The sequence below is a fragment of the Tinamus guttatus genome, unplaced genomic scaffold, assembly GCF_059628265.1.
Source record: "Tinamus guttatus ecotype Peru unplaced genomic scaffold, ASM5962826v1 Tinamus_guttatus_pri_ptg000188l, whole genome shotgun sequence".
Classification (NCBI taxonomy): Eukaryota; Metazoa; Chordata; class Aves; order Tinamiformes; family Tinamidae; genus Tinamus; species Tinamus guttatus.
Genome location: NW_028288722.1, coordinates 1,544,293 through 1,570,637, shown reverse-complemented (window position 1 = coordinate 1,570,637; position 26,345 = coordinate 1,544,293). Strand labels below are relative to the sequence as shown.

The window sequence follows — 26,345 nt, the reverse complement described above, 5'->3', positions numbered from 1 at the left end:
CTTGGGCAAGTCCAGTTTGGCATCCAGCGTTGGATTTTCATGCAGATTAAGGAGATTAAAACACTAATGCCCATTGATAGGGGTTAAAGCTCTATTAAGTCCCCAGAAGTGGTGTAATCCAGCAGAAAGCTCAGCACAGCTGCAGCGTAAGCAGATTGCGGCTGGATTTCCTGTCTTCGAGCGATGGCGGAGGTTTCTCAAAACTTGTTATTTGCAGCACTTGCTGAAGTGGGGGCAGGAACACGCTCCTTTTAACGGCCCTAATTTTCAGAGCAATCCAAGCCATCCATGTGAAGGCTTGCAGGCAGCGTTCAAGTTGTGCCCAGCGAGGAGCGTAGGGTGAAAGAAATGCAGCAGCTCTGAAATGCTGCCCGCAGAGGGGAGGAGGAAGGCGGCACCCACGTGAGTGCTGGCCAGGAGCGCGGGCAGGCGCACGGGGCCGCGGGGCTCCTCGGCCTGGGCTGCTGAGCTGGTTTTGGGGGAGCTTTCCGGCCCGAGAGAGCTTCTGCTGGGAGCAGCCCGTGCATCTTCACATCCCGGCCTCCCAAGTTTGCCGGAGGGCTGGGTTACGGAGACTTCTGATGCTGATTGCCCTTGATGCTGATAATGGGTCCCTGTGTTTGCCCTGTCTTTATCTGCTTTTACCTGCCCCCTTTCTGCCTGGCTTCAAAGTGTGGGCATTATCGGCTGCTGCAAATGGTTTGGAGCAAAGGAGGAGGCAAGTGCTAGCCAAGTCCTGGGGGCAGGCGCTGCCCTGGGAGGCTGCGTGTGAAATGGAGCCTCTTGTGTATTGAGGACTGAAACTGGGATCCCGCTTAACCCTTTGGGGGCCGCGCACGGCCCTGCGCACTCCTGGGCCTCCTTCGGGCCCGCAGCGCGGTGCCCCGGCGTGTGGGCAGGCGGCGGCGGCGAGCTCTGCTCGTGCGGGGTGCAAGACGGATGGGTTTGATGGGAGATACGGCAGAGACATGTAATGGCTACCTTCACATCAACAGACTAACCGAAAGGAGCGTGCGAGGCCCTGGGCTTACGTCTGCCTCTCGTAGCGAGTTGCTCTGAGCACCCGGAGCGGGTTTGCGCCATCGGATGATCCCCTGGGGCAGGGAGGTCTGTCTCTAAGGGCTCTTCAAGCAACTGCACCGAGACCGGGCTTGGCAGGGTTAGCACCTGCCTCAGGCAGGCTTTTGTATCCAGCGGGAGCGTTTTAGGAAGCCTGGAAGCAAAATGTCAACGAGCTTCATCCCTGAGCACTTGCCGTTGCCAAGGCTACGGGCTGGGTACCCACAGCTCACTTCTACCATCGCATCTGGGAAGCAGCCGCCGTCCCCGTGCGGGCGCCCACCAAGCTCCGGCCTGGCCGTGCCGCAGCACTGACGCTCGGAGATGCCCCTGCTCGGGGGACATCTCTGCTGAACGGGTTGACACCCCTGGTAGTGCCCAGGGGAAGGTGGCTCTCTCCACGGTCTGCATGCGACCGTCACACAGATCCCCATTGTGGGGATAGGTGCAGGCCCCACAGTGCTGCAGACTGAGGTGGGAAGAGCTTCGTGCTTCGCATCCCAACCCCTTCAACCCTTTCGTCTGCAGGAGCCCTCCCCTTCCAGGGCCAAATGTGGAGCAGATGGCACTATTGAAAGGGCCCTGGAAGGAAACCGCCTCCCCAGCACCAAGAGGAGCAAGCGGCCGGGGCCGGGGGTGGCCGGGGCGCGTTGGGACTAGGGCAGTGATGGCTGGAGGGGTCCCGGCTGCAGCAGGGCCCCTTTAAGATGATGCTGGCGGCGGCCGCTCGCCAGGCGCTCCCGGAGCTCGCGGATCCGGGGAGGAGGCAGCGGGCGGGACGAGGCGCCGGAGCGGCCGCCGCAGCCGCGGGTGAGTTGCCGCTGCCTGCGGGTCCCGCTGCCCTTTTGTTTTTATTGACCGAAGAGGAAGGAATGGGGGTGGCGGAGAAAAAAAATCTGCCTTTTTGGAGTGAGTTATGTGCTGCTCTCTCACTTACCCGGGAGCCGCCGCTTTATGAGGCGGCCCCAGCCCCTGCGCAGCCTCCAGGTGCCATTGCCCTTCATTTAGAAAATAATAATATTACTGCAAACAAAGCTCCGGAGGTGACTTGCTCCGCGGCAGCACCCGTGCCCGGCAGCGCCCTGGCCACTGCCCTGCCTTGCTGCAGCAGCCGAGAGCCCCTGGGAATCAAGTTGGACCCGAGGGGGAAGGATATCGGGCAGCTTTGGAAGCACTAAAGCACCAGTGTTTTGGGATGTGCAGATACCCAGCAGCGAGATGCGGGAGCCTGGGGCTGGAGCTCAGAAATACCAGTCCCGCAGCTCTTTTTTGCATTAGTATTATTTTTTAAGCAAACTTAATTTGAGCATCTTGCTTTTCTCTTTGTTTTCAAAGCCTGCAGCTTGGCGGGTGAGCCAAGCCTGGACTCGGAGCAGGCTTTCCTGCTGCCTGGGGGCTGGGAAGGGCTTTTATGTCCCTCTGCTGAATGCAGTGAACCCAGAGCAGGGGTTCTGGGGGGGAGCCTCTCCCTGCAGCCCCGAGGAAATCAGCTTTGGAAGTCCTTGAGCTAACCTAGCGGTAGCTGCACCTCTATCCTTCAGGTGGTAGCAAGGGGTTTACTGCATTTTATATTTATTTTGTATTTATTTTATGAGGTGACTTTTCTTTTTCTGGTGTTCTTGTCTGGGAGAGCTCGCCCGAGCCATGGGTTCCCCCCGCAGCCCGGGGATGTCCCCGGGGTGGCCTCACTCTCCCCCTTTGGCGGCTGCCGCTGGTAGCGCTGGGCATCAGCCCGAGTCCCGCATGGAGACCCCGCGCCCAAGGCTTGACCTTCAACTTGCAGGGCGGGAAGTCTCCGAGGCGATTCTGATCTTGCCTTCACTTCTAAAATTCCCCGGCAAGTGGAAATGGGAGATCTGTCCCCTAGCTCCTCCGTGGAGGTCTCTGCGTGACCTCCTGTGCTGCTGCCTCCCTGGTGCAGAAACATCTTCTCCCTCCACCGAGGGGTCTAGCGGGCGTCCGAGCCTGGCAAAGGGAGGTTGTCGTCACCTTGTGATGCCACCCGCGTGCCCAGCGTCGCAAGGCTCCAGTACAACGTCTGAGGCTGGGGTTTGCAAATGCTGTGGGTGATTCTGACCCTGCTGTTTGATTTGTCCTCTGTGATTTGGACTGGGGTTAGAGATGTGATGGGGCAAAGTAGCCCTGAATACATTTGAAAAAAAAAAATCCTTTCAATTGAAACACGGCTCAGTCTCATGCTCCACTCATCCTTCATTGACCCAAACGTTTCTTCTCACGCGCAGGAGATGTGGGGCTTGGGCTTGTGCTGGTGAGTGCTGGTTTGTCCTGCCCTTGCGTTGTGCTCGACATGGTCTCAGCCTGTCCCCGTGGTGTCAGCACTGTGGTTCCCAGCGAAAAACGGCCTCTCCGGGGATACCTGATGCTCTGCTTGCTCCTGCTGACCGAGATGTGTCCGAAGGCAGGGATAAAGGCGGACCCTGGAGTGCCACCGCTTGGGTGTCCCCCAGCAGGCTGGGACAGCCCTGGGGAGCGGCAGGGCCCGAGCCCTCCAATGTCCCCTCGTCAGGGCGGCAGCAGCAACACAAGGGTTAAGCTGCAAGGGGAAGCGGAGCCTGGGAAGCGGTTTGCAAAACTTCTGTCTCCTGTAAATGAAAGAGGGAGCGAGAGGTGAACTCCGAATGAGCGTTTCCGGAGCCGGGAGGGGGAAGCACGTGTGGGGAGCTGGGGCCATTCAGCCTAACAGTCTCCGTGCTGGGTCTGTGCCCTGTGACTCGGTGCTTTGTCCGGGCGGGATCTTGTTTTGAAGCGTTTAGAGCCAGACTAGTGTGTTCCTCTTCTGCCAGCATCGCTCTGAGAACGGACTCAGCCCTGGCGAATGACAGGCCTTGCACTGGGTGCCGCTCCGGGTGCTCAGGGCACATTAGAGCTTTGCCCTGATCTGTGCTGGTTGCCAAACGTCAGCAAGCGCCAGAGCCCAGTGAGGGGCATTCCTGGGTCTTGCATCAAGGGAATGTACTCTCCTCCCATGTCTGCTCCTCCGAGACAGCCCTTCTGCAGGCTGCTTTGAAGGAGGGCAGCCTGCAGAGATGCAAAATGAAGCTTTTTGCTGTTTTTGCATGGCCAGGAGGCTCCTGGTCACCTCTCTGACAACTCTTGGGTTGATTTGTCCAACTGCAGTGTAGTTCAGTGTCCTCTGCTGTTTCTCAGTGATGCAGACTTTTACCAGGGCCAAACCAGACGAGACAAGAAGGAAACGGAGCCAGTGGGTAGATGGTCCTGAGCTGGCAGCGAGCCTCAAGCGGAAGCCAGGAGCAGAAGGGCTCCCGCTCGGAGGAGCTTTGCCAGCTCCAGGTCAGATGACTGCAATGAAATAAATGCTCCTTAGTTACCGCTCGTCACTCCTGGATTGGCAGCGGCTCCGGGAAGCCTGCGCGCCGGCTGAGCCCTCTTCCCATGCCCTGGCCGTGCTGACTGCCCTCGAGTTTCCCCAGGGCAGCGCAAGCCGTGTCCCGGTGTTCCCCGGTATCCCCACATCCCCGTGGGATCCGAGAGGGATCCGCCGCCTTTGGCACTGCGTGATCCCGCGGTGCCGAGCTGAGCGTGTGCCGGGGAAGCAAGAGCTGCTCCCACCCCAATCCTTGGCCTTCTGCCTTCCCAAAGAAGGTGGCGGCAGCAGCCGGGTTGCACTGGGTCTCTCTGGGCTTCCCGCAAAACCCCCGTGCGTTGGAAGACGCCGAAAGCCTCAATAGCTGCTGCGAGTTTGGCGAGAGACGTGGGAAGGACCTGGAAGCTGCATCTCCTGCAGTCTTGCCAATCTGCTCTAGCTAACTGGGAGCTATAAATTCTCTCTCTGGTTCTAAAAACATCTCTGTTACGCCCAGTGCTCATAATTTTGCAGGATTGTTGCTCCCAGTAATTGAAAGGTTAGTTGGTCAGCAGGGCTCTCTTGAAAACATCTGCGGATGCTCGGCTCTCTGGGAAGCTGCTGTGTTTTCACGCCCTTGACCGACTGATGTGCTCTTGTTTGCTGCTATGAATCTTCTCTCTGCCATAGCATGAACCCATCCAACAAATCTGGAAGCCGGTGCTGTTTTCAGTCTAGCGCAAAGCACTGCATGGAGGGACGGGGGAATTGTGCCCAGATCAGAGCTCTGCAGTGAGTTTATCTTCTGGGCACTTGTAGCTCTGCAAAGTTGAGTGCAAAGTCTCCAAAAAGTAACTAAAAGCTGTCCAAAGTCATCTGGGAGCCCGTTACAGTGGCACGCGCTGTGTGCAGCCGTGCAACAGCCCCTGTGCAAGGGCGAAGTAATGGCAATGGCATTTGGGCTCTGTTGCCAGGGAATTAGTAGCCCTCTGGACTTCTCTTGCATTATTGCACACTTATGAATTCATCTCTTCTTGCAGCACTCTGGAGGGGCTGGATCGGCGGCGCTGGCGCAGAAAGTGCCGCAGTTTTGGCACAGACCCGTGGGGAACGCGGCAGTTCACGCGAGTACAGGGAATCCCGGCAGCGTGTCCCCAGGGCTGCCACGGCTCCTGCTCCAGTTTCATTCTGGGATCTTTCTGTTTTAGCCAGGCGCCTGCCAAGAGCAGTCCCCGACCCCGGGCAGTGCAGCGGTCCTGCATCCCAGCCTCGTCCTGCCTCTGCTCATGCAAACCCATTGCATCGCCCTGGGGTACTCGAGTCCTGCCCAGCTAAGGCAAGACAGTCTCTTGCTGGTGCTGCTTGTAGTGCTGGGAAGCTAAAAAGATGATAAATGTTTTGGCTGCAACACATGAGTTTGCTCTGCAAAGGGCAGTAGACTTCTTGGCATCCCCGTTGTTGTGCAGATTCCCCCAGTTACAAGATGGTTTTCTTTCTTTTTTCTTTTTTTTCTTTTTTTTTTGCTCAAATAGAGCAAAAGTCGGTGGCTTTGAGCTTGCCCCGAGGCTCCCTGTGCTGCGTGTGCCCCCCGCTGGAGTCAGCCCTCCCTGCTCCAAGGCACAGGGAGCTTTTGGTGTTCTCCCTATGCGCCTGCAGTAGCTAAATGGTTGCATCCCCTGCTGCTCCTGCTGCTGGTATTTTCCACGTGATTTATTTTCTCTAGTGGAATGTAGGAATGTAGGAATTTTTCCCACTTTTTGGCCACTTTGCAGCGGTGCTAATTCGGGATCTATGGACAGCCCGCTGGCATGCTGCACCTGTAACGTTTTCAAGGAGCAGCGCGTGTTGCCAGCTGTGCACAGCTGTGTCCCCGGTCCGGAGCTCGGAGCCGCGCGCCGCTGCCCTGTGTGTCCACGCTGGCCCGCTCGCTCGCTGGTGCATCGCTCCTTAACTGCCTAGAGGTTGGAATGAAGCATTCACAGTAACTCATCTGTCTGTATGATGAATTCCGGTCGGGATTTGGGGTATTTTGCCTGTGTGTGCTTGGCCTGCGTCTGGGCTGGTTGAAGTGTGCTGTGCTTGCAGGAAATGAGGGCTTCCTCCTCGCACATCCTTGCGGGCCCCGGTCCGCACGGCTTCCAAGGCGCTTGCCGGTCGCCAGTGGAGCAGGGATGACGTGTTTGTGCTCGGAGGCAGCCCCTTCAGAGCAGCTGCGCTCCTCCACACGGAGCCCTTTGCAGGGAAGGAGAGGAAAACACGTAGCACCTCATAAAAGGCCAAAAATAACAGTGGAGTTAGGCGAACAAGCAAGAGGAGAAGGTCTGTGTTCTTCCTTTCAGGAATGTAATGAGGACCTACGAAGTCTTGCAAAAAAGCTTTAAAACAGGGTTTGCGCAGGCTGCCGGATCCAAGGGCTTGGGCAGTGATCAGCTTGCGGGGTAAGGTTTTTATGAGTGCATTTTCCTAAAAAAACACTCCTCAGCTCCTCCCCCTGCACCCGCATTAGCAGAGCTCGGTTCCGCTGCCCGTGTCGCAGCTCCTGGCAGGACCTGTGGCTGGGTGGTGCGTGCTCCGCGGCGCGGCACGCGGGAATCACCGCAGCTCCTCCTGCCGCGGAGCAGGCGCTTCTGCCTCCGTTGCCCGTGTGCGTGGGTGGTTCCCAGCTCTCGTTTGAGGCGGTGCTGGGTGAGGCAGGGAGCTCCGCGGGCAGCCGGGAGCGCCCAAGCACCGGGCAAACCCGCACGCTCCGTAGCACCTCGTGCGTGGGACAAGTGTCCTGGCTCTTTGGAGAGCCCAAGGGCTGGGTTTGCCCCATGCGTATCGGCAGTGTCACGAAAGCCTCGTTACTGCACAGGCATCAAGCAGTGCAGCATTTTGTGGCCGTGCCACTTCTCAGTTTTCGCTGTAGAGCAACAGTAAGAGCTAGAGGTGAGCTGGGGACAGCAGCATCTCCAGCGCTTCAGCCAAAGCTAGGAGACATGTCCCTAGATGCAGAGGATTTCTGTGCTTGACGGAAAGCCACGCGGTTCCCCAAAATAGGGCTGCAAGGCTTTTATACCCGTGATGAGTACGGCCTTGTAATCATCGTGGTAGGGAGCAGCGGGGCACAGACACGGAGTCTGTAAGAGCAGCGCCCACACAGGGCTGGCTCGGCCCCAAGCCTCCGTCCCGCACACGGAGCGAACGCCCGGCCATGCGGAGCATCCCGGCGCGGGGAGCTGCGTCCGGGTGCCAGGAGGAGGCCGAGCGGGACCGAGCCGCGGGGGCCGGGCTGCCGCGCGCTCCCTTTCCCGCTTTCTTTGCAAAGGGCAGGAAAGGCGGAAGCCCAAATTCGCGATAAGCGCCGGCACAGGCAGGTCCCGCGTGCCTGTCCCCTCTTGGCGCCCCGCTGTTGTCATTAGCGGCGACACAGCGCGCGCTTTATTCCCGCTTCGGATGCTCCAGGCGGCTCCTTTCACTGGCTGCCGGGAGGAGCCGGGCCGCCCCTCACCGCTCCGTTTGCTCCGTTCGCAGGTCCCGAGGCACTTCCCAGCTACGCGCCCAGCATGACGGACGCTCCCAGAGATGCCGGCCTCAAGCAGGCGGCGCCGGCGCGGCCGGAGAAGCCCCGCCGCGGACTTCGGCTACGTGGGCATAGACGCCATCCTGGAGCAGATGAGGAGGAAAGCCATGAAGCAGGGCTTCGAGTTCAACATCATGGTTGTGGGTGAGTTGTCCCTCGCGCGTCCAGCTGCCTGCGAACGCGCTCAACAAGATGTTTATTTGATTGTTCCGCGGCAACGCTCGTCCCCCTCGGGAGCAGCAGTTAAGCCTCGGTGCTGGAGTCAGCAAATCCTGCTTCCAGGGATGAGCTTGGTTGTTGCTGAAGCTCAGCAGTTGGAAGAGGCCCGTTGCAGGCGCCTTCCCGCGTGCCCGCTGGGACTGCAGGTGCGTGCCACTGCCGCGGTGCCGCAGCCCTGCCCCGCGCTGCCACCGCCACCGCTCTGGCTGCGGTCCCCGCTCGCGCGCTCCTCACGGGGAGCTGTGCCCTGAAACGCTGGTTGTCGCCTGAGAGGGGTGACCAGGTAGGGGGAACCTGCGGGTGTGATGAGTTGTGCAGGGCTGCAGCTGCCCTGGAGTCGCAGAGCCTGAGGTATAAAAGAGCGCAGAGGAGTTGGAGTTGCAGCAGGTCCTAATTCAAAGAATTTGCTAATTCTGAAAAAAGAAAAATTAAAGAAACGCTGCGCTGTAGCTTCCTATCAGAATCCAATGATCTCTGCGCGCTTTTTCCTTTATTCCCCCCTTTTTTTCATACACAAATTGGTCTCTGATATGAGGTCAGGTCTCCACAGGACTCAAGCGAGGGGATTACTGTAAACCAGGTCGCTGCGAAACCAGTTCTTGCAAGTCCCTGTAGCTTTTTATTTTCACCAACCCAGCTTTCTGCAGCTGGTTTCGCTGCCCTCCCTGGGGAGGAGGGTCGCCTCCTTATTCTTCAGGCTGCAGATGAAATTGCACCCGTTAATTAACCCCGCTGTTGCCACAGCAGAAGGGGCCTCCAGCTGCCTCCTTGGGCACGTCCCGGCCGCGCAGCCCCAGCCGTTCCCGGAGCCGTGGGCGCCTCTGCTTCCCGCTCCGTGGACGATGCTGCGGCGGCGCTGGGCGCTGCCGTGGCCTGGCAGGGCGCTGTGGGTGGCACGCCGGCCGTGGCGCATGCAGGACGTTGGCCTCCCCTCAGCAGCTCCTTGCGGGCTGTTTACAGGGTGGGGAATTCAGCGTAAACAAGCGGAGCGCAGCCCTCCCCGGAGCCGCAGGGTGTGACGGGGCAGTGGCAGGAGCCGGCGGGGGGGGATATTTCTCCAGGATGGGCTTTGAACGCTGCCCGTCCAAGGGATCTGCAGTGCTGGGTGCCCGCGCCGTGGGTGACGCTGGTCGTCCGCGGGAGGTGCAGGGGGATGAGGCACCGCTCCCGGTGTGGGATTCGTTTGGCTCCTTTCCTCCTGCGCAACCCAAGTCCCAGGTCCTTGCATGCAAACGCCCGGCCGTGCAGCACTTGGCTCTCAACCCCAGCGCTCCGGCACGGCCTCAGGCTGGCTCTGTTCCGAAGCCTCGTGCCCCTGTGGAGCAGCGGGCGCAGGGCTGGGGGCCGCGGCCCCACTCGGAGCGGCGTCGAGGAGGGGCTGGAGCCCGGCTGCCGCCGCGTCCCTGGAGCCCCCGGTGCCACCGCACTCCGGGCTCCGCTCCCGGCTCTGCTCCCGCTACAGGCGCTCGGGCTCCAGCAGTTTGGGCAGGCAGAGACGAGGTGCCTGCCGCGAGCTGCAGCAGCGGGTCCCCTCCGTCCCCCTCGGCCCCGTGCGACTCCTAGCTGCTCCCCGAGCAGAGAGGCCCGGGAGCCGCTCCGGCCTGCCCCGCGTTTCTGCAGGACCAGCAGTGCTTGACCCCGGCCTCCTCCATATGTTTCTCTTGCGATGCAGCTGTGAGAGTTGCTGACGAAGAGGGTTTTCCTGTGCTGCATTGCAGAGCCCTGGGATGGGGTGCAGGGTTGTGGCCGGGTTGTAAACTCTGCTTTTAATTGCTGCACGTTCACTGAAATGGGAGCAGGCGGATTTAACCTTCTGCATTGCAACAGCACTGGGAGCCGGTGCCAAAATTCGATGCCTGATGCTGAAGTGCTGGCCAGCCCCACAGTTGGAGGCCCCAGGTTTGACTTTTGGTGCCTTTGGCAACCTGGCAGCTCTGTTGGTGATCGTAAGGGAAAGCCTTGCCATGTGCTGCAGCCGGATTCGGTTTTATCTCACGTGCCCAAATGCTCCAGTTATGGGGATCATGCTTCCGTGGCAGGTGGTGGGGGCTCCTGTTGGAGCCTTGCGTGGACATGGGGGGATTCAGCCCTGCGGCTGAGCATCTGCTCCCCAGCTTTGGAGCGATTGCTCTGCTTTCTTTGCAAAGGTTCCCTTTTGAGCTCACGGGACGGCTGCTCTGGAGATGTGGGTGCTGACAATGTCCTTCCTGCTCCGCTCCAGGGTGTAAAGCATGGAGATGTTTCTCCCTAGATGCTGTTTTTTTCAGAAGCTGCAGAACTGGCTGCACTTAACGACGCTGCCAGTCCAGAGCTGCTGAAATGGTCTGTGCATCCAGGAGTGCAAAAGCAAGGGAGATGGCGGGCAACAGGAGCAGCTAATGAAGGGCTTCTGCTGCCTGCCTGTGCTTGAAGACCTTGCTCAGCTGCTTCTCAGCCCAGCCAACCCCGAGCATCTTCCCTAGGTGCCTGCAGCATCGCGGCCACCGGGATGCTGAGGTCCAGCAGTGCCATCCCGCGGGGCTGCGCTCCTTGTGCCGTCCCGCGGGGCTGCGCTCCTTGTGCCGTCCCGTGGGGCTGAGCTCCTTGTGCCCTCCCGTGGGGCTGCGCTCCTTGTGCCCTCCAGTGGGGCTGTGCTCCTTGTGCCCTCCCGAGGGGCTGTGCTCCTTGTGCCCTCCCGCGGGGCTGCGCTCCTTGTGCCCTCCCGTGGGGCTGTGCTCCTTGTGCCCTCCCGAGGGGCTGCGCTCCTTGTGCCCTCCCAAGGGGCTGCGCTCCTTGTGCCCTCCCGCGGGGCTGCGCTCCTTGTGCCCTCCCGAGGGGCTGCGCTCCTTGTGCCCTCCCGAGGGGCTGCGCTCCTTGTGCCCTCCCGAGGGGCTGCGCTCCTTGTGCCGTCCCGCGGGGCTGTGCTCCTTGTGCCCTCCCGAGGGGCTGTGCTCCTTGTGCCCTCCCAAGGGGCTGCGCTCCTTGTGCCCTCCAGTGGGGCTGCGCTCCTTGTGCCCTCCCGCGGGGCTGCGCTCCTTGTGCCCTCCCGTGGGGCTGCGCTCCTTGTGCCCTCCCGCGGGGCTGCGCTCCTTGTGCCGTCCTGAGGGGCTGTGCTCCTTGTGCCCTCCCGAGGGGCTGTGCTCCTTGTGCCCTCCCGCGGGGCTGCGCTCCTTGTGCCCTCCCGCGGGGCTGCGCTCCTTGTGCCCTCCAGTGGGGCTGCGCTCCTTGTGCCCTCCTGCGGGGCTGCGCTCCTTGTGCCATCCCGCGGGGCTGCGCTCCTTGTGCCCTCCCTCGGGGCTGTGCTCCTTGTGCCCTCCCGCGGGGCTGCGCTCCTTGTGCCCTCCCGAGGGGCTGCGCTCCTTGTGCCCTCCAGTGGGGCTGCGCTCCTTGTGCCCTCCCGCGGGGCTGCGCTCCTTGTGCCCTCCCGAGGGGCTGCGCTCCTTGGCTGGGCCTCTCTCACGGCTCACGTCCGCTCTCCTCTTCAGACACTGATTCAAACAGACTTTGCTGGTGCTGCCCTGCTCTCAAGAGCCTCCTTGCCTGGCGACCCGTTAAATCAGGCCTCCTGTGGCGGTCGGGTTGGGCAGTTGCTTTGTGTCTTTGCTGAAAGAGCCAGTCAATCCTAGGGGTTAATTTATTCCTTTGTGATACTGCTGCAAGTGGTTGGGTTGTTTCATTAACCCCATCCTGACTTGCCCCATGTAAATGGGGCCTGGCATGATGCTTAAGGAGCCTCCCTGCCCATGTCCCCAAAGCTGTGGTTGTCCTCACTGTCCCCTTACGCCTGTGCTTAACAATCTCTTTTTGCAGTTGGACCTTTTGCCACCCTGTGCAGAACCAGTGTGGGCTGAATCCATCCTGGTACAGGTGATGTGGAGGTACCATCAGCTGAGCTGTTCCCTGGAAAGGTGACCTGGGAATGGGTTAGGGCTGACTGCTATTTATCCTGCTCTTTTCCAGGTCAGAGTGGTTTGGGGAAATCCACATTAATCAACACGCTCTTTAAATCCAAAATCAGCCGGAAATCTGTACAGCCAACTTCGGAAGAGCGGATCCCCAAGACCATTGAAATAAAATCCATCACTCATGGTGAGTCTCTGCAGATCCTGCTTGGTGGTATTTGGTCCTTCTGTGCCTTGTCTCTCTAGAGGCTTTCTGGGATCGGAAACTTCCACTCTTGTAATTTGTCTGAAGGGACTTCCATCATCCACAAGTGCTTACTGGGCCAAGCAAACTCATCACCTTAGCGCTGTGTTCACTAGTGTTCATTTAATTATGATGGAAGAGGCCAGCTGAGGTGGTCATGGGGGTTGTGCTTCAGGGCAGATGTGAGATTGGATCCGTCATCTGGTTTCGGGCGGACAGGCTTGGCCCGAGTGTCTGTCAGCTCTTGCCTCATGAAGCTGCTGCCTGCTTCTGTGTTTCAGAGATTGAAGAGAAGGGAGTTCGCATGAAGCTGACAGTCATTGACACCCCGGGCTTTGGAGACCACATCAACAATGAGAACTGGTGAGAAGGCTGAGCAGGAGGTCTGGGGGCTTTGATTTGGGCTGCGAGGACACACCATCCCTCTCCGTGTTGGAGAGACACAGAGTGCTGTTAAGCCAGAGCACGCTAGGCTCGTCTTCTGGGCTGCTTGTGTGGAGAAGGCGAGAGAGGTTGGTGTGGGTGGCATAAAGAGGGGTGGGAGACAGCCAGGTCTCCCCAGGACAGTGTTTCCTCCCATGCAGCCTGTCACCTCAGAGACAGCACCATGTCACGCTCTACAGCGCTCTCTGCAGAGCCCTGCAAGAGCCCTGCTAGAGTCCACAAACGTCCTGCTGTTTCTGTCATGAGACAACCTTTGTTTTCTGCTTGGATCAGCTGCCGCGCTGGGGTGACCGGTCCCATGACCTTGTTCACAGGTCCTAAAGGCCAAATTCTGCAATAAGTCTCTGGGACAGCAGAGTTCTCCGTGTGTAATGTATTCCTGCAATAAAGCAGGGCTGTCCTCTGCAAGACTGCCCACAGTTGGGTCGCTCACATGGACGTGACCACGCGTGCGTGTGCTTCTGCTGCTGGGGAGCTCTTTTTGTACCCGGTACACCATCACATCCCCTGTCCCTTTCCCTGTAGCTGGGTTCTTCAGAAACCCCTAGATCCTGTCATCACACACTAGACACACTAGGGAGAGGAAAAATCCTGCTTTTAGGCAGCCCAGTCCTGGAGTAGAGAAGGGAGGAATTTCTAGGCACTTGTTCTTTAAAGGACACAGTAAACAAGATCCAGTACTCCCACGGTTTAAGGAGTGTGAGGAGCTGCCAAGTGGTGGACACGTGAGGTTTGTGATTCCTACTTCCTGCAGTTGCTGTATGAATGGGACCTGATAGCAACTAAAATGTTCTGTGTGTGTGCGTTTGGGTGTTGTTGTTTCTGTTTTTCCTGGGGATTCTGTAATATACTTCACTTCTAAGGACTCCGCTTTGCAGAACAGTTAAGGGGGGTCCAGATCTCTCATGTAAAACCCCCGTCATGTGTTTATGTCTCTCTAGCTGGCAGCCCATCATGAAGTTCATCAATGACCAGTATGAGAAGTATCTGCAGGAGGAAATCAACATTAACCGGAAGAAGCGGATCCCGGACACCAGGGTGCACTGCTGTATATACTTCATCCCAGCCACTGGCCACTCGTACGTACCCTCTCTCTTCGGGGCGCGTCTGCCCTCCAGGTCGGGCCTGGGGACCCGTCTCCGCTCAAATTCTGTGTGCTTCACTGTCCTACTTGTGGTCTCACCTAAATTAGCTGCTCTGAATCGTCCTTCATTGGAGATGTATTCACCTGCCTCTCTGTAGAGACTTGAAGGAGCTCAGGTCCTTCACAACACCCTGCCTGAAGGGCATAAGGTCTGGTGATGTCTTGTGTGCCCCTGTGGATCATCAGGAGCAGCATGGTAGCTGGGCATGCCGTCCCCAGCAAATAGTACATGTGAAACCTGCTGTCCCTAAAGCCATAGCCAGCTTCCTTCTGCATCTAGGGTCTTTGCAAGACCATGACAAAGCTGCCTTAGCCAGGCAGAAGTCGGCATTTTCCCTTCTCTGGAAGGACTTCTAAATAAGCCTCCCTCACTTGGCTGACAAAAGCAAAGCAAGCAACCGAGTCTCTCACTTGGCCAATGGACTTCAGTCAGTGAGTTCTGGAATCTGATGGGAAGGTTTCCTTTGCAGATGGGAAAATGTTTTTTTGCCTATGATGCTGCCATTGTAGGGGAAGAAGCCAGTTGCCCTCGGGCTATTATACAGAGCAAGCGAACACCCAAGCCCTTTAGGAGTATTTGGTAGATTTTGATCAGTGTGCGAGTGAGATGCAGTTTATACCATGCAGAGATTTGTTGGCTCTGGCGCTTCTCACATGACTCACATGACAGCATCAAAGAGCCAGAAGATTTTTTTGTGTGTGTGTCTTGACTTGACTTGTAGCCCTCAGTGAGTATCTTGGGCACATAAAATATCTTTGAAAATCTGACTTGAAGTATCATAGCATAAAATGAGACCCGAGTTTCCTTTTGATTTGTGTCAGTTCCTTCCACTTCTGGCTTTGGCTGCATGGGGATTTCTTTGTCTGTTTTTAAAAGTAAATTTAAACTGCCAGAATTGTATTAAGTTCAGCTTTTTTTTTTTTCCTCTTCCCTGTGTAGAACTTTATTCCAAAAGAAAAGAATTTATTTTGCTTGTGTCAGTGGGTAGACCAAAAATGCATTCCTCACTGGAATAAGATGACTGCATGGGTCAGTTATGCTGTGCTTGTGTAACAAGCAAAGCTTACTTGTGTGGATGAGGCTTTACAGTCTCTCGGAGGAGAGAGCAGGATGCTCAGAGCATCTTGTATCCAGTAGAGCAGGTAAATGGATCTACAAGGCCCTCAGACTTTCCCATAGGGGCATGGCTTTATGTTTACACCCTGGCCGGTGTCTGTTTATGGCCTTTGATCGCCATGGGATGTTCTGCCATGAGATAAGCTGATAAAGTAGAACACTTTCAAAAGGGCGACGATGTTTTTAGACTCTTTGGCATGTTGGTCCTGCTCATCTATGAGGCCTGTGTCTACGAACCGTGCCATGGTGGGTCTGGGTCATTGCAGCACCCGCCACGCTCCAGCTTTCTGCACATCCCTGCAGGCACTTAATACTAGCAAGCAGCACCCTCATGTGCAGCACCCTCATGTGCAGCACCCTCATGTGCAGCACCCTCGCGGGCAGCACCCTTGCTCCTCGTGGGCAGCTCTTGGTCCCTGCGGGTCCCGGCCGGGGCGGGCAGCCGCTCGCGGACACTGAGGCAGCGCAGGGCTCCGCTCCCTGGGAAACCCAGCTCTGCCCCGGCCCTCGCTGCATGTGTGGCCGTCACGTGTGTGGGGAGGCCCCGGCTGGCCCCGTCCCCTGCCCGCGCCTCTCGAGCGCTGCATTCTGGTTTCTCTCACCCACCGGCTCTCTGGCGTGGAAGTTCAGCTGCTTTTTTTCCTTCTCTCCAAAGAACATGTGTTTCCAATAGGAGAGCCGTCAGAGGGACGTTGCTGTGCGCGGTCAGGCCCTCGCGCGGAGCCGCACACGCTGCCGGGGGCTGCCACTCGCGCTGCTCCCAGGGCTGCCCTTTCCTGTCCATGTGTCAGTGTGGACATCTGGTTCCTGAGTTCCCTCTCACAGCCGGGTTAGAGATAACCTGAAGGACATTAGCTTTTAGGGAAGCTGGGAAGCCCGGGTAGGGTGGAAAAACCTCCCTGCGGGGGAAAAGCTGGTGGGAAATGTTGTTTCTCTGAGCGCTCAAGCAAGTGCTGGGACTTCCCTGCCCTCTTGCAAAGTGGGCAGTGTTTCTCGTCACCCTGGACATGCTTTCTCAAGTGCTGTCCTTGGTCCCTGGATGTGAACGAAACACCTGCTCTGCTCTTACTGCAGCGGGGATGCATCCTTTGGGAGAGCAGGGGCTTGGGAGACAGTTTCACAGGGGAAGGCCATGGTGTTTAATGCAGACTTCGTGCCTCTGCGGGTGCCATCAGTTGTCCCTTGCAAAAGGGTGAAGAGGTCCTTAATCCAGTGCTTCTCCATGAGTTAGTGGGGAATATGTTTGGAAAGGGCGCTGTAAGGTACATGGTGCCCTAAGGACCTTTACTAGGGGCAAGCTCACCAAGCCGGGCTGAGCTGAGGGTCCTGCAGGGGCCCAGTGACACCCATCCATGTGGTGGCCTTTTGCCTTGCGTTGGTCCCCACTGCTGGCTGCATTCAGCACCTGGTACAGACACAACCCCTGTTGTCACCAAAAATCACTCGAGCTCGGAGCAGCTGTGCAGCGACGGGAGGCAGCAGTGCCGTGCAGCCCAGGACACTGCTGCACTGCCCTCAATCAGGGGAGCTTTCTGCTTTCCCCGAGGGCTGCGCAGCCCCGTTTCAGGCAGGCCATGGTGTCATCACGCGGCTGAAGGGTTTGTCAGTTGGGAAGCTTCCTGTCGCACGTGCTGTCCTCCTTGTAACCCCGCTGTAACACCGTGTTTGCAGAGGCTAAGTACCGTGCTGGCAGGGGCTCCTGCCGCAGCAGCAAAGCCCTTGCTTTTTGCTTCCCAATAAACTCCAGCGCAGCGACCCCCGTGACCCAGCTCTGAAATCCTGCCCCATCTTCCTTGGCAGCCCCGTTTTCTGGGCATACCAGCACTGTTCTTGACGTCCTGATGCCCCTCTGGTCCTTTTGCTGTCCCCCAGCAAAGCCCGCGGGGCTGCAGCCGGGAGGGTGGCTCCCCGCCTGGCTCGTGGCCCCGCAGCGCTGCTACCAGCCAGGGCCGTGCAGCAGAGTGACAGCTCCCAGAGCTGGGCTTGGGTGGCTGCAGGATGCTCGCTGGTATTTGCTTAATGCAGGGCTCAAATTCTTGCTGCTAGCTGGATCTGGGATTCAACCAGAAGGAAATAACTTCTAAGCTTGCAGTGTTTTTTTTGTTCCTATAATGGTATTTCAAGGGAGCCAGCAGGCATGAGCCTCTGTTCAGATACTCTCCGTGCTGTGTTTATGGGCCAACCCAGGCTGGATTCCCCAGCCCCTGAGCAAGAGGGGACGGGGAGCACCTGGCACCAGCTTGGACGGGCTGGAGCTCTTGCTGCCCTCAGCAGCTCATCCTGTCTCCTTAGGGGTTTCTCAACCCCTAGCAAGTGTTTAAAAGGGAGCTTAGCAAAGGCAGAATACCTAGAAATGTGTAAAATAGTCAGTCTGAGTCTGAGTACAGTTTACTCCTTGGTAGAGTCCTTTGCTTCCCTTCCTGTTTGCCAGGACTGTGCAGGTTTTCCTCGAGGAGAGCGATACTGCTCGAGAGAGCGGTCGGGGCTCAGCACGCGGGTCCCAGTGCCAGCCCCTTCGCGCACCTGTGGGTCGTGTTCCCCCTGAAAGCTGAGGAAGCCAAGTCAGGGACGGGCAGTTCTTCAAGGTGCACAGCAAGACCTGAGCCTCACGCAGTGACCCCCAAGCTCAGCATCCTGCGTCAGCCCCGCTGCCTCCAGCACTGCCCGCAGACTTTGGAGGAGAACGGATGGCCTGAGTGTTACACTAGCTGGAGTAAGGCTTCCCCACCGCGGTATAAAGCACATGCAGGAGAAAAGGCTTTTTGCTTAGATTGCTGGGAATTGTTTTTCAAGTAATTTGGCTGGGGCTGCTGATTTTTGCTCTGAAATATCCTGAGGACCTGTCTGTTGCTGCCACCCGCTTACTGGCTTGCTAGTGCAGCAATGCCTGGTTTTCTCTTGTCGCCTTGCTGCTGTTAGTGCAGGCTGTGTCCTGGGAACAGTTTTCTAGTACTTCTTCATCACCTTCAGACCTCATTGGCAGCTCTACTTGCCCGAGTGCCTTTTTCTCAAGAGATGCTGAGGTTACCCGTGTTGGTGCTGTGCTTCCAGAGCACCAGGGAGGTGGTGGATGCTGTGGACACGGAGCTGGGAGGCCGCAGGCTGGCTATGGCTTTGCACGCTGCCGTCACCCTTGCAGGGAGCCTCTGGCCTCCTCCAGGTATCGCTAAGGGCTTGGTAACGGGGTTCTTGGACAGCAGCCCGAGCCAAAATGCCAATGCCTGGTGGATCGTGAATCCATCTGCATGGGCCACCTCCGCGTCCTGGTCTTCATTTTAAAAGAAAAGCTGATGAAAGAGTCAGGAACACGGTCTCAGTAGGGAAGAAGCTTTTAAAGGGGAAAAAAAATGTTTGAAAATAGCAAAGAGAAAAGGAGGGGAAAGAAATCTGCTGGGAAAGGAATATAAGTGCATTGCTTCCTTGGAGGTCTGGGAAATATATTATGCAGCGCTCCAAACAATGTTTGCCAGCAGCAGTCTGCTTAGATGTGTCCGCGGGGGTTTCCTTGTGTGCTTTATTCCCTTTATTTATTTATATATTTATTTAAATAGCCAAAATGTTTTGTTCCTGGAGCCGTGGGCGATCGGCGACTCCCGTGTTCGTGTTGGTGACTCGTTTGTCCTCGTGCTGGGTGAGCTGCTTGCGCGGCTCCCCGGCAGCTCCGGGAGGAGGGTCCGTGCGGGCCGGCGGGCACGGAGCCAGCCCCATGCCTGAGTGGGGAGGGGACTGGACCAGGGAAGGACGCGGATGCGTCGCGGCCGCGCTCCGCCTCGGAGCAGCCCGGAGATGCCCAGCGTGATGAGGCTGAGCCGCTCGGCACGGCCCCTGTCCCACGGGCAGCCCTGCACCTGACTCTACCTGAGCATTTTAATTCTTCAGCCCGATTATAGCCTCTCTCATCCCATTTATATCCTAGTTCTTCCTTGGTTACACAGGCTTCTGTTTTGCAAATGGGGCTGACCTAGATTTGGGGTAGTCTGTTCCTTGGCCCTAGCTCTGCAATTTCAGTTTATAGCTCTGAAAAGTGACTTTCCTCTCTCTGCCCTAGTTCCCCAAGGATAAATCGGGTTGTGTCCTGCTGGCACCCCTTGCCAGCTGTGTTGTGGGCTGCTAAAACTGACAGCCTCCACTTGGGACCTCGGTGTTTCCCTTTTTAGGCTGGCGCTGGTTCAGCTCGCTGCCTGGGAACGTGTCCCTTGTCACCCCGGGAGCCGCCGTGCGGGGACTGCAGCACGTGGAAAGCATCCCCAGGCAGGCTGCCGTCTCGCTAGCTCGGGAACCACCAGCAATAAAAAGACTTTTGGGAAGGACTGAGGGCTGAGTACCAAGGTAGGGTCACGGGCAGCCCCCCTGAGCCTTCGTGGCTGCGAGTCGCTGGATTGCAGCCCGGAGGGGCAGCAAGGAGAGTGGCACTGGAGGTCATGCACATGCTGTCAGCAGGAGCGTTTAACGGGGAAGCGTTTCCGGAGCCGCTGATTACTCGGGTTATGCAATCTCTGTAGCTGTGGTCTGCTGAGACTTTCGTTGTAGAAATTTCCTGACTCTTTTCGCCCTCTGGAACGAGCGGAGTCTCTTTGTGCCATGTGATCAGCTTGAGAATTAACAGAGCCTCTTTGAAGCTGAACCAGCAGATAGGAGGTGAAATCCTGGCTTGTGCATGGCAGCAGGTTGGTGCTCGGTATGGGAACCTGCTGGACCAGCAACGGCGACCTGTAGCCGGGTTGTGCCCGTCCAGCATGTCCCCAGGTGGTGTGTGCCTGCGCAGGGTCCCCAGCACGAGTCTGGAGAACACTTGGCACCATGGTCGCTCTTCTGCTTCTTGATCCAGGCCGTGTCGTGGGCGGCCCTGAAGCCGCTGATGCCCAAGCTCTGCTCCCTGCTCTGCCCAGGGCTCGCGTAGCCCTGGGCAAGGTCCTGCCATCGTCGGTGGACGAGCATCTGTTCAGACATAAAAACTCTCTCCCGCTTCATGGGGGTTTGCAGTGCTGAATCCATCCAGGTGCAGCATGTGGCCTTGAAACGAGAGCACGGAGCGTTTTACATGGGTGTCCGCAAGCCGCCTGTGCAAGGCAGGCGTGTGCAGCCGTACTTTTAGGAAAACGTCTTTGCTTTGGCTCCCTGAAAGAAAACGATTCCACGTCTGCGTGTAGCCTCTGAACATCCTCTCTCTGCCGAGGGATGGCAGGTCCCGATGGGCCGCGCACGATTCCCTTTCCCCTCTGTGCTCCACAGGCTCCGGCCGCTGGACATCGAGTTCATGAAGCGCCTGAGCAAGGTGGTCAACATCGTCCCGGTGATCGCGAAAGCCGACACGCTAACGCTGGAGGAGAGGGACTACTTCAAGCAAAGGGTAAGGGCCGCGCGTCCCCCAGCCCCGCTCTCCCCCTGCCTCCGCCCCGCACCTCCGCGGAGCCGAGCGCCTGGCGGGGCGCCCGGCGCATTCCTCCGGCTGCAGCTCTGAGTGATCCCATGTGGCAGCAGGAAGGGCCCTCGCTCCAAGCAGTTCCTTGTGTTTCTCTTGGATCGCTGTCAGTGCAGGATGAATTTTGCACTCTTAGTCTTGGGGCCTGTTCCTGCTGCCTCTCTTATTGTTGTTGTGGTGCTTATGTTGAGGCTGGTTTTTATTAGTGGGGAAGGCGGAGGGTGTTGCACGGAGAGCCTGGAAAACCCTTCTTTACACCAATACAGTAAGCAGGCAAAGATGTGTGTGTTTGCTGAGCTCGGCTGGGCAAGAGTTCTGGGAAAAGCCGTGAAACTCCCCTGATCCCCAGATCAGGCAGATCCCCAGCTCCGCAGCAAGGCCCGTGGTTCCCTGCACACATTCGTGCCTGGCGCTGCTGAGGTGCAGCGATGCTTTGCCCTGGGTTTGGGCGAGGACTGCGAACGCGTTACCGTAACTGATGATGTGGCTGCAGGCACGATGGCCTCAGCGCTTACTGCAAAAACAAGCAAGGCTCCAAAAGCCTCTTGGCTTGTTGTTCTGAGAGTCTGAATTGCATTTTTGAGCATGAATAGGCTGAGTTTTGCTGGTGTCCATCACTCAACCAGCTCTCCCTATGTATCCCCATGCAGTGCAATGAGTCCTGAAGATTGCTAGGACCACGGTTCTCTAGCCCAATCCTGAGCTGCAGAGCCCTAACAGGAGCAGGCGGGTGGCCGTGTGCAGCTAATGGCCCTGAGCAGGACAGGGTTAACTCGAGCAGGCTCCATTTCTTGGTGTGCGAGACAGTAAAGGAAGATAAGCCTGTGCTGGGCCTCCTGCTCTCTGACGTCCTGGACTCGGCTGTCCCTTTGCGCTCTCGGAGGTCAGGAATTTGCTTCCTGCACATCCCTGCTTCGAGCAGAGATGTGGGGCAAGGGGAAAGGGTGGAGGGGGCTCTGCCAAAAGGGCATTTGAAGGGGCCACCTTTGGTGGGGATGCACAGTGCCAGCATCTGGAGGGAACGTTATTCAGTGCATCTGTAGAGAAGAGCCATGAGCCTTCCCTTGCGAGGGGGAACCATGGTGGGCTTGAGCTCATTTTACTGTCTTCCCTCTTCCCTTTTTATGAAGAGCAGGGTCTTGAACTGAAATATCCAGTCTGGTTTTGAGGGCTGTCCCAAATCTGCAAGTGGTTCCCTCCACAGTGAGCTAAGGGATTCCTGGAAATGGAGCCGAGCCTTAATCCAGACTGGGCTTGACAAGCGTGTCGGCCTGCTCACGGAGAGCAGTGCAAGGAGCTGCTGCCAGAGGAGGGAGGAAGGAGGGCTGAAGAGGTGCGAGAGGTGTCAGGCCAAGGCGCCGCCGGCTCTGCAATGGCTTTTCCAGACTGCTTGCTCCGTGCACAGGCCGTGCGTTTGCATGAAGACCGGTGTGTCTGTCAGCCTGCCTGGAACCCCAGAGTCAGTCTGGAATCTAAAACTCCATCTGGGCACGCTCTGCCTCTGATATCATCTGTGTAATAGAAGACGGTGCTGTGGGAATGGTGCTGACAGCGTTGCTGATGCTGTGGGAGATCCATCTGGCTCGGCAGCCACGCGGTTAAATGTTCCTGGTTAAAGCAGCAAAAGCAGGACCCAGAGCGGTGCCCTCTGCTCTTCTGGGCCTGCCACTGGGTGCAGGCGGTGAAGAAGAGCAGCCTGTGACACAGGGAGTAGGCAGGGTGGCCTTCCCCATCTCTAGATACGTCACGGATTGTAAACAGACCACTGGAATCCTCCCCAGGTGGAGGGGGAGCGGAGCCGTCCTGGCCTGTGGGTTGTGTCCATGCTGCAAGGGGCTCATCCTTGGTAAACTCAGCTCCAGATCAACTCCTGGTGCAAAGCAGAAAGCAAATAATCAATGCAGTTTTACACCAGCTAAGATCTGGGTTGGGATTTTAGCATGGTTCCAGTGTGCATGCGTGCACACTTCCAAAAGGCCTTGCCTGCATTTGGTGAGAGTTAGTTAGATGGTGTGTTTAACTTCTGGGTTTTTATCGAGCTGGATAAGTCATACTGGAGCATTAATCTGCCTGTTTGCTGCCTTGGGTTCTTCCTGGCCAATGCCAACATTGCACATGGAATCCTGTGCCCTGTGGAGTTGGCTTGTGCTGCGTTGTTCCCTTAAAGTAGTATGTGGGCTTAGTATGGGGTGAGGGGCCTGGCGCGGGGGGTTTCTTTGGCATGGATACATCTCCTTTTCCACCTGGGAATGTAGAGCCTATGTGGAGGAGTTCACTGCCCTAGGAAGCGATAGGAGCTGGCGCTCGGGTGCGGATTCAGGCTTGGCCCTTCCTTTGGGAAGGACGTGTTTCTGGTGCTGCCCTCGCCAAGTCTCCACCCAGGAGCTGAATTTCAGCGTGATGCATTTTCCCCTATCCCTGGTTCCCGTTTCCACAGAGGTGATATCCTTAGAGCTGGCTCTGAGCTGTCTGTGTGCTTGTCCCCTCTTGGACCATGCTCTGCTGTGACTTCTGAGGAACATAAATGAACACTGGAAAGCAGCTTATTAATTTTGCGTCCAGCACCACATGCCTGGCAGCTAATTCCCTATTGTTTAGTGCAACTTTTAACTTCCTATTGTTTTCTCAATGCAAAAGCAGAGCCCAGTTGTCGTAACATCTAGCTCTGCAAGACCCTCTCCTCATTCCCTTGGAATAAAGCTCTCCTAGAGCTTCTAGGGCAAGCACTCGATAGGTGGCTACTAGTTGAACGTGGCTCTCTATCCTCCAGGTGGGCACTGTCAAGGAAGGAAAGGGACAATATTATTGCTTGGCTCTCTAGCCTCTTAGTAGTGCATGGAGCCTGGCAGGCTGGTTCCTACATCCTCATGGGTTGGCAGGGGCAGCCGCTGTACCGGGGTGCTGCTGCTCTGCTGTTCCTCCCTCCTGCACATCTCATTCATGTGGTTCTCTGCCCTTCCTCTCCTAGATCATGGCCGATCTTCTTGCCAATGGGATTGACGTGTATCCTCAGAAGGAATTTGATGAAGACTCTGAAGATCGGCTAGTAAATGAGAAATTCAGGGTTAGTGTGTGGTGCTGTGGCTTGGGTGTGTTTGGATGGGAGGCCTGCAGCTCCTGATAATCTGTGACGTTTTGGGGGCCTCTTGGAAAGTACCTGTATTTTCTTTCTGAAGGTTCTGTCCCCCATTCCTGCCTGACAGAGGATGGGGCTGGAGATCAGAGTGACTTGTTGTGCTTGGACAGGCTTTAATCTGGTCTTACATTCACATGAGAGCTTAAAATATTGAAGCACAACAGGCTTTAAGGAGAGGAGTAGACAGGGCTGAGGCACCTGTACTGACGCCCAGTGGAGAAGGCCAAGGGTGCAAAGTGGGGCAGATAGCACACAGGGGCTAACAGCCACCTTCTGTTAGAGCCCCGTGCTCCTAGTGCCTGATCGGGTCTCATTTGAAGGCTTCTTGGAGCTAGGAGCAATCACTAAGGGGAAATTGGAAGTGGGAGATGTGACATTGCTCAAGAGCCTCAGACATTGACTGTATCATCTCTGGAAAACCACTTGAGACGTAGGAGGCTGGGCCCGGAGCTTGGTGGGAGCAGGATCCATTGAGTCCTTGCTCTAGCAGCTGTCTAGAGGCTGCCTCACATGAGGCTTCACTCACCATCTTGGTTTCCTCACTGTTTTTCAGGAGGAAAAAGTAACTTGTGCCTTTTCTTTGCTCAGGAAATGATCCCATTTGCAGTGGTGGGTAGTGACCAGGAGTACCAGGTTAACGGAAGAAGAATCCTTGGAAGGAAGACCAAGTGGGGCACCATTGAAGGTATCTTATCCTTGTTCTCCTATCTCCTGAACCTGTTTCCCTGCCCTGACCGAAGCTGAGGAGACCCAAAACTAATGTGCACACTGCTTCCCTGGCCCTCCAGAGAAAATTAATTCCCCTGTTGTGAGGGACTTGAAACGATTTGGCCAGCACCACTGCTGCTGCAGTGAGTTTCTGAGCCTTCGTGCAGTGCTGGGGTGGCTGCTGAGTGAGAGCACGGTGCTTTTGTTTCTCATCTCTGCTTTCTTTCTGGCCTTCTGCTTTGATGTTTCCATCGCATTGCTTGTCACACAATTAAATGCCTGATGACTGTATTTGAGTGCAGATGAATTCAGTGGTGGTCTTTGTCTCAGGTCCAGAGCAGAGCCTTTCTCTGACATCCACAGTTCTCGGCACTTTGCACCATGCCCTTGACCTTGTGGAGCCTATTCCCTTCTCATCACATTAACATCTTCCTTTTTCTTCCCCCCATTTTAAATCACAGTTTAATGGCTAGAGGAAGGTTCATAGCTCTAGTTCCATCAAGACATTTTCCCCCATCCCTGACCTCCAGTAACCTGCAGAGACATCTTCAGCATCATCCTTCTATCTTCTTCCCTTTTGTTTCTTATAGATTTCTCTCTTTTATGTCTCTTTATAGGAATCCTGTTTTCAGTGAGTGTCTAATAAAGATACCAGGAAAAATCTATGTATTTTAAAGCTCTGCTGCCCTCTTGTGATCTGTCCTTGGAAGCTCCGAGTTTGCTGGGTTTTGGTGTAGCTTAAGAAAAGCCACTCACCTTTAAAGGAGCGTGTGGCCTCTTGAGCACCAGGAGACCCACAGCCCCAGCAGTGGTCACTGGCAGCCTTTGCTAAATAGTGTTCTTTTTGTCGTGTTATTTTTGCGTTATGTTCAAGACAACACACAAGGGAGTTGAGTCTCTAAGTGCAAATGCCTGAAGAACTGAGAGTTGTGTTACTGATGGTGCTAGAGCAAGGCCCTTTGCTTCCCCGCCACCCTCTTGCAAACAGTCTTCTCCTCCCGAGCCCCGCTGAGAGCAGTCACGTTTTTGTCAGCGGGAGATCCCGATATTCCTCTGCAGCAGGCAGCGTGGGGAAGCAGAGCCAGAGACATGCTCGGGATGTCAAAGGATGTTCATGGTGAAGCTAAAAATGAAACCGCTTTTGAGTAATGCCTGCTGAAGATCTCACCTTCCTCTTTTCCTTCAAATCTCTCTGGAAATAGTTCACTGTTTCTGCTTGCCTTGGTGACCACGCTGTAGATGGGGGATGCTGCAGAGAGCTCCCTTGTTTGGAAGACAGCAGAAATGTGACTCGTGTCCCCTGATAGTGCCACTCCCCGGAGGGCTCTTCCTACCCTGTGCGCGTGCGGCGCTCGTGCCGTGCTGTGCACGCTGTGTGCTCATGGCTTTCTCTCTCTTCCCCACCAGTGGAGAACACGACACACTGTGAGTTCGCCTACCTGCGGGACCTCCTCATCAGGTTGGTGGCACTGCCCCTGTGACGCGGAACCTTTGGGCTCCAGGTGGCATCCAGACAAAGGCGAGAGCCCAGCCTGAAGTGGGTGGTTACTTCACTGTCCCTCCATGATGGCAGGAGCCCCCGTGCAAGCCTGTTCAAGAGGGCTTGTCTTGGCTGTGCTGCTGAGCAAGGGAGGCTCTTAGGCAGCAAGAGCTCCTCCTGCCCCAAACACAACAGGCTGTTGGTGCTGGTGAAAGCTTCCGTGATTGCTTCTGCTTCCCTGCTGTGCTCTGGAGGGGAAATTTGGGCTGCCAAGGCGGGTCGCAAGCAGCTGTTGAGGGGTGCAAGGTGCCATTTGGGTTGGAGTAGCAGAGGTGGTGCTGGCTGGACCTCCCCTGTGTGTGCAGGGAGATGTAACTGCCCCGCTGTCTCCTCCTTCCCACAGGACACACATGCAGAACATAAAGGATATTACCAGCAACATCCACTTTGAAGCCTACAGGGTCAAGAGGCTGAACGAGGGCCAGAGCTCGCTGTCCAACGGGGTGACCGACAAAGAGCTGGTGGCCAACGAAATGTAACCGTCTCGCTCTGTAGCCAGGACCTTACTCGCTCACACTCGCTATTTTTCCCTTCCTCTTCCCCC

General features: G+C 56.7%; 1 protein-coding gene across 2 annotated transcripts in view; it reads left to right on the top strand.

Moving 5' to 3' along the window:
- The window catches only part of SEPTIN9 (septin 9), a 56,902-nt gene extending 30,557 nt beyond the window's left edge, over positions 1–26,345 (top strand). Inside the window, exons 2-10 of one of the 2 annotated variants that reach the window (XM_010217532.2) lie at positions 7,898–8,090; positions 12,105–12,233; positions 12,572–12,653; positions 13,676–13,813; positions 20,228–20,345; positions 23,386–23,481; positions 24,142–24,238; positions 25,669–25,720; positions 26,145–26,345. In XM_010217532.2, the coding sequence (XP_010215834.2) occupies positions 7,949–8,090; positions 12,105–12,233; positions 12,572–12,653; positions 13,676–13,813; positions 20,228–20,345; positions 23,386–23,481; positions 24,142–24,238; positions 25,669–25,720; positions 26,145–26,280 (990 nt within the window). In that variant the 5' untranslated portion in view covers positions 7,898–7,948 and the 3' untranslated portion in view covers positions 26,281–26,345. Of the gene's footprint in view, positions 1–7,897; positions 8,091–12,104; positions 12,234–12,571; positions 12,654–13,675; positions 13,814–20,227; positions 20,346–23,385; positions 23,482–24,141; positions 24,239–25,668; positions 25,721–26,144 lie in introns of those variants that run through there. The other variant, XM_088523429.1, reaches the window with a different exon arrangement.